Source organism: Gracilinanus agilis, chromosome 2, assembly GCF_016433145.1.
Source record: "Gracilinanus agilis isolate LMUSP501 chromosome 2, AgileGrace, whole genome shotgun sequence".
Classification (NCBI taxonomy): Eukaryota; Metazoa; Chordata; class Mammalia; order Didelphimorphia; family Didelphidae; genus Gracilinanus; species Gracilinanus agilis.
Genome location: NC_058131.1, coordinates 539,284,865 through 539,301,427, shown reverse-complemented (window position 1 = coordinate 539,301,427; position 16,563 = coordinate 539,284,865). Strand labels below are relative to the sequence as shown.

The 16,563-nt window shown below is 47.3% G+C and overlaps 2 protein-coding genes across 3 annotated transcripts in view; one reads left to right on the top strand and one right to left on the bottom strand.

The window, feature by feature from the left end:
- The first annotated feature begins 1,260 nt into the window (after positions 1-1,260).
- LPCAT4 (lysophosphatidylcholine acyltransferase 4) lies at positions 1,261-11,018 on the top strand. Of its 2 annotated transcripts, XM_044665154.1 has the most exons (14): positions 1,261-1,483; positions 2,896-3,038; positions 3,499-3,719; positions 4,677-4,789; positions 5,408-5,468; positions 5,770-5,828; positions 6,045-6,079; positions 6,837-6,891; positions 6,990-7,072; positions 7,366-7,491; positions 7,878-8,010; positions 9,618-9,716; positions 10,104-10,260; positions 10,657-11,018. In XM_044665154.1, exons 1-14 carry the CDS (start codon positions 1,370-1,372, stop codon positions 10,830-10,832), a joined length of 1,575 nt encoding a protein of 524 aa, XP_044521089.1. In that variant the 5' UTR covers positions 1,261-1,369; the 3' UTR covers positions 10,833-11,018. The 2 variants fall into 2 exon arrangements, with proteins under 2 accessions (XP_044521089.1, XP_044521088.1); XM_044665153.1 differs by lacking the exon at positions 6,045-6,079 and having other exon boundaries at positions 4,636-4,789.
- A 1,284-nt stretch (positions 11,019-12,302) lies between these two features.
- The window catches only part of NUTM1 (NUT midline carcinoma family member 1), a 14,858-nt gene continuing 10,597 nt past the window's right edge, over positions 12,303-16,563 (bottom strand). The window contains exons 4-6 of the mRNA XM_044665151.1: positions 15,224-15,516; positions 14,582-14,698; positions 12,303-14,330 (exon numbers count right to left, since the gene is read on the bottom strand). Coding sequence (XP_044521086.1) covers positions 12,303-14,330; positions 14,582-14,698; positions 15,224-15,516 — 2,438 coding nt within the window. The remainder of the gene's footprint in view (positions 14,331-14,581; positions 14,699-15,223; positions 15,517-16,563) is intronic.

Here is a 16,563-nt window from a genome sequence, read left to right as displayed (position 1 = left end):
AGTGTACTAAGAGGGGCTGCAGGAGGTGACTAAAGCCACCAGGGAGCAGCAGTGGCTCAAGAAGTTGAAAGGTGGGGGAAGCGGACCTTCAGTTTCATACAAAAATATACCTGTGCCTCCCCCGCGGTGAGGGAGGGAAAAACGGTTTAACCGCGAAGGAAATGTTTTTTTCTCGGCCTGAGTAAAATGTGAGTACCTGATTCCGAGGTTAGAAAGAATTCTTAGTGTAGGTAAACACTGATCTTGATTATAAGGAAGGTCTGACCTTTCTCTCAGAAATGTGGGATCTTATCAGTCCTTCCTTTAAACTCAAGTTCAAAACGTAGAACAAAGAGCAAATGGACTACAGAGCCTTCTGGGAAATCTCCGGAATACAGAGATTCCCTAAATCAGAGTTGGGGGAGGAGACAAGAAATCTTGTCTATAAGGATGGGAGTTCTTAAGAGACCTCCAGAGGGCGGCAAACCAGAGTTTATGAAGTTAACCTTCCTCGAGGAGGGGATGGGTAGAAGCAGCAGCGGCTGTTCTCCCGGCCGGGAGAAAATGGATGGGGGTGGTCCCTTACCCTTCACATCGGAATCTGTGACTCCTAGTCCCAGGCTTCTCCTAGTTCATCCCTATTTCTTGTCATCTCCAAGTGCTCCAGATTTACATCTTCTCCAAACTTCGTAGCTCTAGATTGGGAGGGTGGGGCCTTCCAAGCTTCTCCATACACAGGATGCTCCCCACCCTCCATCCATCCCCCATTCCTATCCCCTCAACCTTGTAGCCTACCTCCCCCATTCAACCCACACCTTCATAAAGACTAAGGCCAGCTGCCAGGATAGAGAAGCTCTGGAAGGAAGGGACTGAGGCTGGAGGCGAGGTGGGGGCGGGAGAAGAGAGGTGAAGAAGCAGTGGGCGAGGAGAAAAGCTGCAGGGGGAGGAAGACAGAGAAGAGCAAAAGGCCTGGGGTCCAAGAGATGGGGAGGACCAGACTGGGGCCTGAACACTCCCAAGAGCATCCGGCTTCTGCGGAACAATGGCCCAGGGAATTGGGGCGGGAGACGGGCTGTTGGGGGGAGGGTGGTTAGGGAGGATGCTAGCGGAGGGTGTGGGGGAGCTCTGACTCCCCAAAGCGGAAAGCCCCGCCTCTTTCCCAAAGCCCTGACAACGCTGGGTTCGTTCCGCGCTCTTTCTCCCCCTCCCTTCCTCTCTCCACCCAGCATTAGGCTGGGCCTGGGGCCAGAGTCGCTGCCGCCGCCACCACCGCCGCCTCCGCAGCAGCAGAAGCAGAAGCAGCAGCAACCGCCGCCACAGCCAGACTCTCTGCAGAGCTGGGGCCCGGGCCGGGGCCAGGGCCCCCAGCCTCCCACAGCCTCCCGAAATCATGAGCCAGGGCAGCCCGGGGGACTGGGTTCCCCTTGACCCTACCCCCGGGCCCCCACCACCACCTAATCCCTTCGTGCACGAGCTGCACCTCTCCCGCCTTCAGAGGGTCAAGGTGAGGTGTGGACTGGGAAAGCATTGGGGAGCCTGGATGAGAAAAGCAGGAAGAACTAATGGGGATGGAGACATGTGGGACTTTCGGCCCCGGGATAGATAGAAGTGGGAAACTGGGAAAGATGAGCTTCGGAGAAAGGGAATATGGAAGAATGGGGGTTGGAGGGAGCATGGGGATGGAACAATTTAGGAGGATAAAGGATGCTAAAGTAGACAGACATAGTGAATGGAGGACTGGATGGATTAGGAAGGTGATGATGAAGAACCAAGAATAGTGTCAAAATGACTAGGAGAGATGGAGGACACTGGGAGGGATGAAGATAGCATCCTATCCACCGCGACTGAGGACACCGAGGATGGAGTTAGGAGGTTAAAGAGAACTTGGGTGGGGTGTTGAATGTTCCACCTGGGAAATTGACTTAGGGGAGAAGACTAGAGGGTTGCTCTTGCCTGTGTCCCTATGTCCTTCCCACCTCCCCCCAACCCCCTGCACTGCAGTACCTTGGAAGGGGGGGAGGTGGATGGGGAGAAGGATGGCTGCAGGAAAAGGAGGGCAACCCCAGACAGGTCAGAAGGTTGAGAACTAGGAATGAAGCAAATGGGCTTGTCTTTTGATTTCTGCCCCCAGGACGAGGCTCTAGAGGCAGGGATTTGTTTACCTGCTACCTCCCCAGGGTTACTGCAAGAGTTACCCAGGCTCCTGGCAACTCTAACACTACCTCCCTAATCTGGGCCCCAATCCCCTCCCTCTCCCCCCACTCCACCCCAGGGTATTACTGTTAAGCAACCTGGGAGGCAGGGTTGTGGACAGGAAGAGGTGAACATTATGCCAACCCATCTCCTCAGATTGATCCTCCATCTCAGATAGAAGTGAAAAGGATGCACATGGAGTTCTATGGATAATTGAGCTATATATGGGGGGGGCTGAAAAGCAGAAAAGGTGGGGCTCTGATCCCCTTAGTCTTTTATATTCCAGTTCTCTTCAGAATCTTCACTGCCTTTATTCTGTGCAAATAGTCTCTCTTCCTCCCATCCCTCTGTTTCTCCCTACCCCATATTCTCCCACGGTCTGATTCACTAATCCAGATAAAATCACATTTGCATAACACTTTAAATATTTAAGTGTTTTTTACATCCATTATTTCTTTTGGTCATAGAACTATAAAGTCTTAGACAGATTTGGGATTTTCTCTCCCTCCTCCTAGTTTAACCTCCCTTCTCAGCTTTCCCAGGTTCCTCTTTCCTCCGCAGTATAGCCTAGCTCTACCCTCCTATCCCCCACTGCCATCATTTACTCTGTCAAGAGAAAGAGGGAACCTCTTTGGCCCTACTTCCAACCCTAAGAAAATGAGTAGGCTGTGTAGGGGAGACTTCCAAGTTCTGATAGCCCTGCCCCCTTCCCACTGTCCCCAGTTCTGCCTGCTGGGGGCACTGCTGGCCCCCATCCGAGTGTTGCTGGCCTTCCTCGTCCTCTTTCTCCTCTGGCCCTTTGCCTGGCTCCAAGTGGCTGGTCTCTCCGAGGAGCAGCTGCAGGAGCCAATCACAGGATGGAGGAAGTAAGTGGGAAAGCAGGGGACAAACAGCCAGGGTTATTCCTTCCCACAGTTTTTATTCTTATTTGCTACCCATCCTTCTCCCCTTTGAAGGGAAGAAAACACAGTGGGTAGAGACTGTCCTAGCCAAACACTGGAATCTGCTGGTGGGTTTAAAGCCCTGTGGGTGGGATGTTTTTCTGATCCATCCCTGCTACCTGGGACACATCTCTAAAAAGGGATGCTGTAGGTAATACCTGGTCACATGACGAGATTGTCAATGTTCCCGGAGGTTTTAACCTCAGGGTGAAATCTAGAATCTTGACTGTTTTCAGCCCCTTTGCCAGGATGTCTGAGTGGGGATGTGGGATAGGGGAGAGAGAGAAACCCTGTAGGGAATAATACTTGCCCGAGTGTCTGGGGTCTAGGGGTGGGTGAGGGTGTATAAATTTGCCCTACTGATACCCAGACTTGCCTTGTGCAGGACAGTGTGTCACAGTGGGGTGCTAGGCCTGAGTCGGCTACTCTTTTTCCTTCTGGGCTTCCTCCGAATCCGTGTTCGAGGTCAACGGGCCTCATGCCTAGAGGCACCTGTCCTGGTTGCTGCTCCCCATTCGACTTTCTTTGACCCCATTGTTCTGTTGCCCTGTGACCTACCCAAGGTTGTATCCCGAGCTGAGAACCTCTCTGTACCAGTCATTGGAGGTAAGAGAGCAAGCTAGGGTTGAAGGAGAATGGTGGGAGAGAAAAAAAAAATATAGACAACTGGATGGAAAGAACTAGGGCTTGGGGATACTGTAATTACACACTGGGGAGAACTTGCCTGGATTCTTGAAAGAGAAAGGGCCACTTGGGTCAGTAAGTGACTTGTATTAACTGCTTGGTCTCTTATCAGAATGATAGTTGAAAGGTATCTTAAAAATCACCCCATTCAACACCGTTGTTTTGTAAATGAGGAAACTGAGACCCCAGGAGACTGTGACTTGCCTCCAGTTACCCGAAGTAAGTAGTGGAGTGAGTATTTGGAGTCACAAGAGAATGAATGGCAGAGAGAACATAAGGGAGAATCCTCAGGTCAGTAACCCAAAATAGAAATAGAGGTAGTGTGATATGTTCTTGGAGTTAGGGAGACCTGGGGATGGGGAACACAAATCAAGTGAGGGAGAATACCCAGATTGATTGCCTGAAAAGAAAGGATTAGAGAGAGACAGTGATGCATAATGGATAATAAGGTACCCGACTTGGAGTCAGGAAGACCTAGATTCAAATCTCACCTCAGACACTAATTATGTGATTAGAGGCAAGTCACTTAACTTCTGCTTTTCTCAGTTTCTCATCTGTAAAATGAGGGAGTTAGACACATTCTATGATAATTTGGTTGCCCTCAAACCAAGGATATAGCTAGAAGATACCCAAGAATAGAGAACAGTGGATAAGAGTACCACCAAGCTTAGGCCTGGTTCTAGAAAATCTGGATCCCAGGTCTGATTCTGTTCCTATTTACTAGCCTTCTATCCCCCTGGGCAAGTTACTTAACCTCTATTTTCCCTATCTAAATGAGGGGGTTGAGCCAGATGATCTGATGTTTCCATCCCTAAAATTCCCTGATTCTATAACACAGCCCCATTGTTTTTCCTTCTGCATCCCCCTCCTCCCACCAAGCACTGCTCCGTTTCAATCAAGCCATCCTTGTGTCTCGGCATGACCCTGCTTCTCGAAGAAAGGTGGTGGAGGAGGTCCGAAGGCGGGCAACCTCAAGAGGCAAGTGGCCTCAGGTGGGTCCATGTTCTATGATCCCTTCTCTGAGCCTCTCCTCTTCTATAAGACCCACTTTCCAGTTTCTCCACTCCAACATCAGCTGTATCTTTAATACTCTTGGTGCTGCTCAGCCTTCATTCTATCCCTTCTTCCATGAAAAAAGGCATCAGATGGCTATGCATAAACCTTAGAGCATGGGAGTGTGGGTCCCTGCATTAAAGAGGAACTGAGAGCCCCTTCAGGTAAAACCTCTAGTGTATAGAATCAGGCCTAGAGATAAGAGGTCCTTGGATCTAAATCTGGCTTCTGACACTTCCTAGTTGTGTGACCCTGAGCAAATCACTTAATCCCAATAGTTTACCATTCTTCTGTCTTAGTCAATACTTACTGTTGATTCTAAAACAGAAAGTAAGGGGGGGGGGTTGTATTGTTTTGCTTTTTAAAAAACTTCTCTTGGAATGTTGTGGGGTGACCACCTGAAGTGGAGGGAAAGGGGAGAAAGAATCTCTAAACAGGTCACCAGAAACTACTTAACCATCTCTTTTGTGCCTTTGAGATTCCTTGTCAGAATATACAACCATCTCTTCCTTCCTGCCACCCCCATTCTAATTCTGCTCCCCTATTGTATTCTTTAGGTGCTGTTTTTTCCTGAGGGCACCTGTTCCAACAAGAAGGCTTTGCTTAAGTTCAAACCAGGTGAACCAGGAGTGGAGGTGGGGTGGGAGTAGAAGTAGGACTATAGGAAAAGTAAGCATCAGAGTTAAAGTACAACTTCTGGGGGGAAAGGGAGACTTTTAGCTCTACAGATTGTAGGAGAGAGAGAGTCAAGAGGTCCAGAGCCCAGGATAACCTTTAGATAATACTAAAAAGTCAAGATCTTCAGTTGTTAGAAGTGACCCAGAGCAGGAGTCTCTGTTGGGGGTTACCTTGACCCTCCATCCCCACTTCCCCCCACTACACACTAACCTTTGTTTTGGGGGTTGGGCATGGGGTTTAGGAGCTTTCATCGCAGGAGTGCCTGTGCAGCCTGTCCTCATTCGATACCCCAACAGCTTGGTGAGTTGGAATCCAAGAAAGTGTGAAGATGAAAAGAGCTTGAATTTGCCCTAATGTGGGATAGGGGCCAACCATCAGCCACATCGGGATAGAAATTGTACAGAAACTGGGTAGAAGGGGGCAGAGCTGACAGAATCTTTGCCTGGAGAAGGGGGCAGTTTCTGAAAAGAATGAGCAAGCCTTTCCTCTCATGCCTAATCTCTGCTTCTCCCTTAGGATACTACAAGCTGGGCATGGAGAGGCCCTGGAGTGTGAGTCCTGGTGGTACCCTTGAGCATGTGGTGGGGGGTAGGAGGAAGGAGGTGGGAATTGAGGGTGGGATGTGGAAAAGGGAGAGGGCTGAAGATTTATCACAGGATTCTCAGCCTCCTACCACCAGGCTGGCCAAGCCCTCCAGAGGTCATCCAGTCCAACTCATCCTGCTAACCTTTAGATAAAATAATACCTCTCCTATGGGTATCTTCAAGGCTGGGGTGAACTCGGGGAAAGGCAATACCTTAACCATCTTACTACCTTTTCTAAGGCCTCCTATCATATTCTGAAAGTGCTTCATGCTTTCCTTTGGTTGCTTATTTGTGCTTATTTTCTCAGTGATTACTCCAAATAACCTCATCTTAACAATGAATACCCCAGGGCCTCCTCCCTCTACTCTATTCCTTATACCTAATCTTCTTACTCTGGGGCCCTTTTCCTCTGACACAGCTACCTAGGGGCTTACCATTTCTTTAGCCCTTATATGGTGATTAGTCCCAACTAATATTAACAGGATAAAATGACTGCATTTCTTCTCCATCCCTCCTTACCCATCCCCTTCACTGCTTCCCAAACTCTTCATCCAGTTGTGTTTAACCAAAAGTTTACTTTGGGGACTCATTTAAAGAGCATGCACCCTTCTCAAAGAGAGCCAAATGGCCTGTGACTTCCCCCTTGACCCCCAGAAGGTTCCTTCATGAAGAGTTAAGATAGGATCTCTGGCTTAGTGGGCATCAAAACTCTCTTCTTCCTCAGGCTCAAAGTTCTCTGGCTTACAGCCTCCCAGCCTTGTAGCCTTGTGGATGTGGAGGTAAGAAAAAGACTATCCTGGGGAAGGGAATGGGTGATGCGTAGGTATCCCCAGGAAGACATTTCTTATTCTTACTAGGGCATATGTTTTCCTTTCAGTTTCTCCCAGTGTATCAGCCTAGCCCTGAAGAGAGCAGCAACCCTTCTCTTTATGCCAACAATGTCCAGAGGGTCATGGCACAGTGAGTGTCCTTTCTGCATACACCCAACTTCATCTAAGGGCCAAGGGTAGAGAACCCCTGTGTAAAAGCAACAAATGAGGAATAGCAGAGTAGAAGTGGGTAGAAGGGGGGAACCAAAGTTCTAGAGCAAAGAGAAGAGCCAGTGAATAGGCTCTTAGAAAACAAGCATTTGAGTTCTATGGGAATGAAAATTCTGGGATCATGATTTGCCTTCTCCAGCAGGTAGATTTGGTGCTATTCCAGATGTAGGATCCCTGAAGACACCTTTTCTCCATATAATTCTTCACCTTTAGGGCCTTAGGAATTCCTGCCACGGAGTGTGAATTTGTGGGGAACCTGCCTGTGACTGTGGTTGGCCAGCTAAAGGTGGCACTGGAACCCCAGCTGTGGGAATTGGGGAAAGTGCTTCGAAAGGCTGGGTGAGTGACGGGGAAAATAGGGCAGAAACTGCAGATAAATGAGGAGATAAGGCCTAGCCTGGATAATGAGGGGATCAAAGATATAGAAAAGATAAGGAGGGAACAAAAAAACACAAAGAATAGGGATTGAATGAAGGGTAGAATCCCAAGGAAAGGAAAAAAAGAAGAGAAACCAAGGAAATCAATGAAGAAAAGGAAGAAAGGAGAGAAATTAAAACACCAAAGTATGAAATGCAGGAGACCTCAAGGGACTATTAAGTATATGATCTAGGAATACACCCAGGCAATCCCACACTGGGAAAAATCCAGGGGCAGGCACAAGTTCTAAGAAGCATGGTGAGAAGGGAACTGGTCCAACTTCCCAGCCTGAAATACTTCCATTGTAGTTTGTCCCCTGGTTGTGTGGATGCCGGAGCAGAGCCAGGCCGTAGTCGCATGATCAGCAAAGAAGAGTTTGCCAAACAGCTGCAGCTCTCTGACCCTCACACTGTGGCTGGCGCCTTTGACTACTTCCAACAGGTTAGGAGGGAGCTGGGAGGGAGTGTCTTGTTCCCAGGGATCCTATACCACAAGCCCCGAAGTGAATACCTTTAGGATTTAGGGAAAACTTTCAGTGGACAAATTAGAAACTACCTCTCAAAATCATTGAAAGCCATATTGAAAAGGGGGCCCAAAGACATCATTTTGTTTATATCTATCATGAATTAATCAGACATTTTGCAGTATAATTATTTGTACATATGCCATATCTATTCCTAGACTAAGCTGCATGATGGCAATGACTCTAAACTTCATATTTCTCCTAGTGCCTAGCACAATGCTTTGTACATAGTAGGTGCTCATTAAATACCACATTAGATAGCCAGTTCTGGGACCATATTAGGCAGTCTAACAGCTATATTAGATGCCCCTCATATTCCTGCCCAGCCATGATAGAAAATATTTGATTAAGCTAAGCAAGATAAACAGGGAGAAAATAATAAGCCTGTTGTCAGCAGTATCTGGATACTATTAAAGCTAGGGGAGCCTTTCTGGTCTCATATGGAGCCACATTCCTCTGTATGAAGAGGATGAGATGAAGTAAATAAACAGAGAGCTGAGATTTTGTGGCTTTGCAGTTCTGGTAATGTAGCTTGCTTTTGTTCCATGAATCTTAAATATATGTTTTGCTTCCTTTCTTTGTCTATAGGTGCCCCACACACACACTTCTCAGATAAATCCCAGAGTGCTTGAGGAAGAGAGGGTAGGAGAATAGTAGCCCAGACCTGGTTCCACTCATAAATTTCTAATTTATGTCATACAGGAACATCTAGCAGCAACATTATAGCAGCAAGTTAAGTTATTGCACAAGGAGGCCAAAATTTCACCACATTCCCCAAAGAATTTTCAATTATTTTGGCAGGTTTTTTTAAGAATCTTGAAGTTTCCCATATTTCCCAAATATTCCCAGGCTTTCTTGGAAAATTCTTAATAATCCAAATATTTCCAGTGGCTTTGACCTTTGGAAGAATTATGGTGTCTCTGGAAGATGTCTGATGTTTATTGAGTGCCAGAGTTCTTTCTTATCCAAAACAAATAGTATGGTTCTTAAAAGTCCCCAGAGCAGCAGAGACTAACCAGATCTAGTGGTTCTCAAAGTTAGGGGAACAAAATCATTAGCAATCCTCCAGAGGAACAGGAATGAAGAACTAGTTATTCTGGTCCCACATACATGGCAAGCATACTTTCCATTTTTGTAATAAGTGATGCCAGTGGCCCCTCTTTCTATTTGTCTGACCAGTTTTCCCACATCAGCTAAAAACTAGGAGAGTGCAAAACCAGTTCATCCATCTTGAGGGCAATGAATAAATGATGTTGAACACATATAGTGGCAATAATATGGAGCTTTCCTGCTTTCCTTAGGAATTCTCTAAAGGAGGCTCCCTGTAGGAGGTTCTTAGGCCCTCTCTTCAAATTGGAGTAAGAAATTATTTTATCAGGAGACAATTTGAAAATGTCTATGATATTTTAGGGAAATTTCACGCAGCTGATATAGAGCTAGGAGATGGTATTTGGCTAAGAAGAAAGGATGAACAAAGACCTTCACCCTTACCACAGAGCCATGATAATTCTTCCACTCTCAATAGGATTCCAGTGGTTCAGTGGATTTCCGAGATGTGGCTCTTGCACTGGCAGCCCTCGATGGGGGCAGGAGCCTTGAAGAATTGACTCGTCTAGCCTTTGAGGTACTGGGAAGGGTAGAGACAAATTTCTAGAAATGCAAAACATGCTGAACCCACAAAAATACCTAAATATTCTATCCTAATGATTTTGGGTCTTTACTAGAACCTGGTTTCTTGGCCCATTACCACTTCATAACAAATTTTAACATGTGGAGACCTAGGAAAGAACCAAAAGAGGGTTGGGCCTGAAATGCTGGTTATAAATGCTATGAGGTTCTATTGTGATCAGGCTGGAACAGTCTTAGAAACAGAGTTTGCTGAGAGGGAGGAGTGTATTGGGAACAAGTCAGCTGCCTGGTGACTTGGGAAGACCCCAAGAAAGAGCTGATTCCCAGACTGATAGCTCTCCATCTTTTCTTGTTTTGTTTTGTTTTGTTTTTCTCCTCAAAGCTCTTTGCTGAAGAGGAACCAGAGGGACCAGGCCGATTGTTGTACAAAGATGGCTTTGGCACAATCTTGCACCTGCTGCTGGGCTCACCCCGACCTTCTACTGCCACTCTGCATGCCAAGCTCTGCCAGTCCACATCTACCCAAGGCCTCTCCCTCTGTGAGTCACCTCCTTCAGAGCCTATCCTCAAAGGCACTGTGGGAAGGAGAAGGGATTGGAGAAAAGACATCATATGGATAAGCACCAGGATTGTAGGGAATAATGGATGCTGAGAATCAAAACATCTGAGTTCTAGAAAGGGAATTTGGGGTGGGGCAAGAAAGTCAGAGAAAGTGGTGGAGAATGGGGGAGGGAGTAATCTATATTTGAGGAGGAGAGCAGAAACTATGAGGAGAGAGCTGGGATTGGGGTTATATGAATTCTGGAAAGGAAGAGGTCAGGGTGGGAGACAACTTCCTTAGAAACCTAGAATCTGTTCCCCCTTCTTTTTCATCCCCTCTTCTCTCTTTACCTTACCCTATTTTCCTTTCCTTCTTTTCTACCCTGTTTCACTAGGCCAATTTCAGAACTTCTCCCTGCACGATCCACTCTATGGAAGACTCTTCAGCACTTACCTACGTCCCCCATATACCCTTCGGGTTAACCTCCAACCCCCAGAGGCTGCTTCTCATGGTATCCCCACCCCAACGTCCAATGGGACTGTGGACACTTCCAAGCCGAAGAACGACTGAGAATCTCAGCCCGCTCTACAATCCTTTATTCCTAGCTCGATCCCAGCCCCTCAGACTCAGGGCAGCACCGGGGGACTAGCCCATGCCTCCATCTCTGTTCATGTGACTCCTGGTTTGGTTTTGTTTTGTTTGGTTTTGTTTTTTTTAAGTTGGTTTTGGGTTTTTTGTAAGAAACTATTTTATATATAAATATAAATCTATATCTATATCTATTAAAAAAAAAACATGAAGCTCAACCATATCAATGTCTGTCTCCAATTGTCTGGAGACTTGGCAGTTGAGTTGCTCATCTGAGTATTCCAAATGTCCAGGGACGGCTTGGCCCTCCAAGGGTCATCCGAGATATAACCAAAATGATTCTTTCTTCCAGATGGACAAGATACTCTATTCTAAGACTCCAAGCTCTCCTTGCGCTTTTATGTATACATCATCACTGATGTTACACATACACACAAAAATGTTTCTGCCCAATTCCCCTAATCCTTTCAAATGGAGATGGAGAATGACTGCTCACCATCCCCTGTGTGTAAGCACTGCTGACAGCAGCCTTTGGAGAAGGAAAGGAGAGGCAGAGGATGAGAGCTGGAAGAAATGGAATGGTACTGTCAGCTTTAACATATTAGCTTGCCCTGGAACCAAGAGTTGCTCCTAAATAGGTCCTCCAAATCCAGCAAGGTGCCATATGCCGATGGATATTAATGATAGGCATTCTATGGAAACCCTCTGCCCAACTTCTTTCTAGGGCCAGGGATAGTGGGGAAGGGACATAAAATGAAGGTTCCTAATTCAATTTAGGACAGCCTAGAGGAAATCAGTTAAAATGTCAATAGGACAGGTAGAGGTTAAATGCCAAAAAGGACTTACCATTGATGAGGGTTGTGAGACATGGAGACAGATCATGCGGTAAAGCCAGTTGACTCCTCTTAGAGCTATCTCAGCATAGGGCTGTCATCTGTCAGGGGTTGGGAAAGGGGATGGATGAAATATCTGAAGGACCCTATCAAACCCAGGAGATGGACACGGAAGCCAACCTGTTGTCTCCTGATGATGGCTGCAGGGAGAGAGCACGAGGCTGGAGGATGGGATCCCATGTCCTCTGAACCATAGAACCTGGGATCTACCCACGATGTCTCCTCCCTTCCTCTACTCAGCCTCAGTTCCTCTGGCAGCAAAAACAGTAAGAACAAAGGAAAGATTCACTGCAGACCATTTCCAACAGGGATGTCTTTAATTCACTTTCTCATAAAACTCCCTCCAAGGGTCCTCTCACATCTTACTTCTCACTGAGGTGGTCATCTCCATCCAGTTGATGACCTCCCCCCCGAACCTCACCATATTTACAGAGCAATCAGAAAAGAATGGCTGAGAGAAGATTCAAGAGCTCTGACCAAGTGCGGGAGGGCCCAGATCAACCCTGAGAATCCCACCCCTGAAGAATTACTCTTTGAGGTAGGGTGATTTGGCTGCCCTCTATAAGCTCCGCCTCCGCTTCTTTCTCCTCCCGGGGACATAACCCTCACGCCGTCTCTTTCGGGACTGTGAGGTCCTTGCTTCCCCCAAATTCAAGGACAGTTCCCCAGAGATGCCCACTTCACCCCCTGGGCGGGGTCTTTTGTCTGCAGGAGACGGTCCCCCACCCAGAGAACGTTTCACAGACTTGAGTATGGGTGATGGAAGTTGACTGAGGCCTAACACTTCTGGAGACAGTGGGCGAGACACTTGGCTAGGTCCCCTAGCCACTCCAGAGTCAGGGAGAGGACTGAGGGGCAGCCCCCGGGGGGACAGGCTAAGTTTAGACGCCAAGAGGAAAGCAAAGTTAGAAAGTTCATCATCTTCATCTTCCTCCTGTTGTTCTTTGCCAACCCTATCTACTGGTCCAAGTGTTTCCTTTCCTGGAGAGGAAGTTTCTCCAAGAGCTACTTGGTCACCAGTTTCTACTGTTGCAGAGGTGTCCCCAACACACTGGTTAAGGGAGGCTGGTTGATGGGACTCTTGTGTGTTAGAGTCACCTTTGGTTCCTTGTAAGGAACTTGTATTTTTGAACTTTGATAGACCAAAATCATCTCTGCTCTCTCTTTGGCATTCATAACATTTACCTTTTGGTGAGCTACAGTTAACTCCAATAACTAACTGGAGGTCATGGTCATCTCTGATATCCAGTAAGTTGACATTCTCAGTGGTTCCCAGTAAAGGGGAACTTGAGTTTTCTTTACTGCCTGCTATGCTATCATCATGCCTCATCCCTGGAAGGGAGGAACCTTCTACAGACCCTAAGAGTTGGTCATGGTCTTGACATCTGGGGGAGAGAGTGTTTTTGGCAGACTCAAGGTCAGAGGCACAATTTTTGCCCTCTATTATTGAGGAGTTACCTCCAGGATACAAATCACTAGAGTTCCCTCCATTTCCAGAGGTGTGTCCTCCAATCCCTAAGACAGGGCTGCTGGCCCTCAGAGGCCCTGAAAGGTTGCAGTTGTTACCATTTTCTAGGGGACTTGTGTCATCCTTGTCCCCAGAGGAAGTCATACTTTTTTCTGTCTCTCCAAGAGGAATACTTTCTCCAAGCCCCAAGAAAGAAATGTGGTTTTGGTTACCTGGAGCATGGCAGCCACCCTGGGACTCTGTTATGCACTCTACATACTGAGATTTTTCTTTGATCCCCTCAATCTGTCCTGAGACCACTTCCAAATTTGTGGAGTCCCCCTTGCTACTCACCCAAGGGGCTGAGCTGAATGGGGTCCTCTCCCTATCCCCAGATGCTCTGGAAGAGGGACTCTGGCCAAAGCCTTTGATCATGGGAGCTCCTCTATCATCTCTCCAAGAAGTCCCCATCACAGCCTCTTCCTGGGGAGCAGAAGATGGCTCCTTCCCTTGAGGAAGCATCCCAAGACCTGCCACCTGGCATCCCTTCCTGAGACCTGTGACTTGTCCCATTCCTTGACCTTGTGGAGTAGTAGTGAAGTCAACTGGTTCTAGGGGTCCAGCCTCCAAATGGGTGGCTGCCTCCAGATGAGGTCCTTTCTGCCAGCTGTGAGGAGAGGATTCTAGGATCCCCTCAGTCACTAAATGGTCCCCTTGGTCTCCAGGCCCCCCTGAGTGGCCTTCCTGATATAAAGACACCAGGGTAGTACCCTTCCCAGACCCTCTGCCCTCCACCCCCAAAAGTCCCCTAGTTACCCGTGGAGTGGAGATCTCTAGCCGAAGGTCCCAACTACTAGGGGATGGCAAAGTGTTACTATCCCTTCCTAGGCCCCTTGGGCCCTCTGCTGCTCTGTCCTGCCCACCATGCCCTTCTCCCCTTGCCCGTTTTCCTGGAGAAGCTGTTTTCCCCAGGCGGACAATGCCCCCTGCCATACGAGCCCCAGGTGAGGGTCGAAGCCGCCCACCCCCATCTTCCTCCTCATCAGATGGAGAGGGGCTGGAGTCTGATTGGGCCCCACTGCAACTTGGGGGCTCCTCTTCCTCCTCCTCTTCCAAGGCTAAGAGCCGCTTCTGCACCAGCTAAAAAAAAAAGAAGAAGAAAATAACTCCAAGCTCTGCTTTTGGTAAAAAGGGGAGAGTGGGAATGAAGAGTCAGTAAGTTGGGTAACAGCTTAAAAATTAGAAGCTAAAAGCCCTCCTCACCTGTACCTGCATCTCAAATCTAGAACTGTTCATCTCTAGACACAATTTTATTCTAAGCAGAATAGGGTTTAGACAAGTTCAACTCTTGGCTCCCTCCTCCCTGCTCCCCGTTCCCTGCCATCCTTTACCTGAGTAGGAGTGAGTCCCTCTTCCTGTTCTAGTTCCTCACTTAGGGCCAAGGGATCCCTCTGTTGTTCTGGTGACAGCACCTCTGCCAAAAACCTAGGGTGAATCACAGCCTCCACCTGAGAGAGAAAAAAAATAATTAGCATTTACAGAGCACTTTAAGGTTTGCAAAGCACTGTAAAATGTTATCTTATTTGATCTTCACTACAATTCTGTGAAGTTCTATTATGATCCTCATTTTATAGATGGAACAGAGGCAGAAGTGACTTGCCCAGGCTCACCCAGTGTCTGAAATGGGATTCTAACTCAATCTTCCTGTCTCCAAATCAAATTACTCACAGCACCATCTACCTGCTTCAAGGTAGCTTGAAGAGAAGGAAAAGAGGTTTAAGGCACAGGTCAGGGAACAAGGAGAAACCTGGTAACCAAGAGGATCTCTAAGGAGAGCATCGCATGGCCTCAGCTCTTCCTGCTCACTTCCACATTCTCAACTAAAGCTAGGCAATAGGACTCAGCTCCTTGCATTATCTCCTCTTCGGCAAGAAACAAAACAAAAAGAAGGGAACCCCCCAGATTTGGGGGTTCCAGAAGTCTCCCATCAGGGTCCCAGGCAAGAACCCCCCCCCTTCTAGTTATGTCCTCACCTTGGAGACAAAGACATCCTGAGCACATAGCTCCTCGATGTAACTCAACAGACCAGGATCAGGATAGGCCTCCTCCTCTTCTTCCTCCTCCTCCTCTTCTTCTTCTTGTTTCCCCTCTGGCTCCCCTGTGGCAGGATGGGGCACTCCCACCAGCCCAGCCATGATGTCAGCATATTGCTTCACTGCTTCTGGTGGGATCTCTTTGGGTGCTTCAGGGGCAGAGGGGCGAGGAGGCCGGCGTTGGCGACGACGTGGGGGGCGACTCTTAGAGGCCGCCTTCTTTGGGATATAAACTGGAGGGGCATGGTGGAGGAGAGGGAGAGACAACACAAGTCACACGTCGCCATACTGTTATGGAACCCATAAAAATGTTCTACCCCGTAAGTAACTGGAAAAGGAACTTCCAGCTAGGACCCCAGACCCTCAAAATGGGAAAATTGTCCATGAAAGGTCCATGGTGATTAGGACCCTAGAGAGGTGTCAGGGAAAGGGCAAAGACTGAAATGGCAGTATGACCAAAATGCAATGCATTTATGACTCTTGCCCCCGCCATTAGGTATCATTTTTTCTCTGATCTCTGTAGCCATCAATGTTACAGAACTGGCTGCACTAAAGTATCTCTAGGCTGGATAGGCCTGACCTGACTTGACTTAGCAGAGGCTGGGGGACCCAAGAACCCTAAAGAGAAGAGTCAGGAGCAGGAAGTCCTAAGGAAAAAACCATAGAATCAAGGGAACTTTAGAGCTGCCTGTATATTTAAAAAAAAAAAATCACAAAAGACTATTTGGCTAAAATCTGAAATGAAATCTTATGAATCTCAGTTCTAAATTTATATTCAAATAATAATCTAGCTTTTCCTCATAGTGAAATAAACTACTTTCAGTACCAGAGTGCTAAAAGATCCTAGATTTCACTTTTGTAATCATAGTTCAGAAAATACCAGCAGTGTTTACACATTCCTGAGACGAGAAGGCTGATAGCATCCTTATCCTTAAATGGCTAAAAATACTATTTTTTTTTAAATCCTTACCTTCTGTTTTAGTTACAACACTAAGACAAAAGGGCAAGGGTTAGGCACATGGGGTCACATAGCTAAGAAATATCTAAGGCCAAATTTGAAACCAGTTCCCTCACGACTGCAGGCCTAGTACTCTATCCACTGAGCCATGTAGTTGCCTCCAAAATACCATTCTTTATAGGCAAAAAACAGGAAAAAATATAGTTATTTTAAAATTTGATGTGATGTTTGTGTTGTACTAAACACTTAACAGAAACCAAGGAGTGCGCCCTCTCTCTCTCTCTCTCTCTCTCTCTCTCTCTCTCTCTCTCTCTCTCTCTCT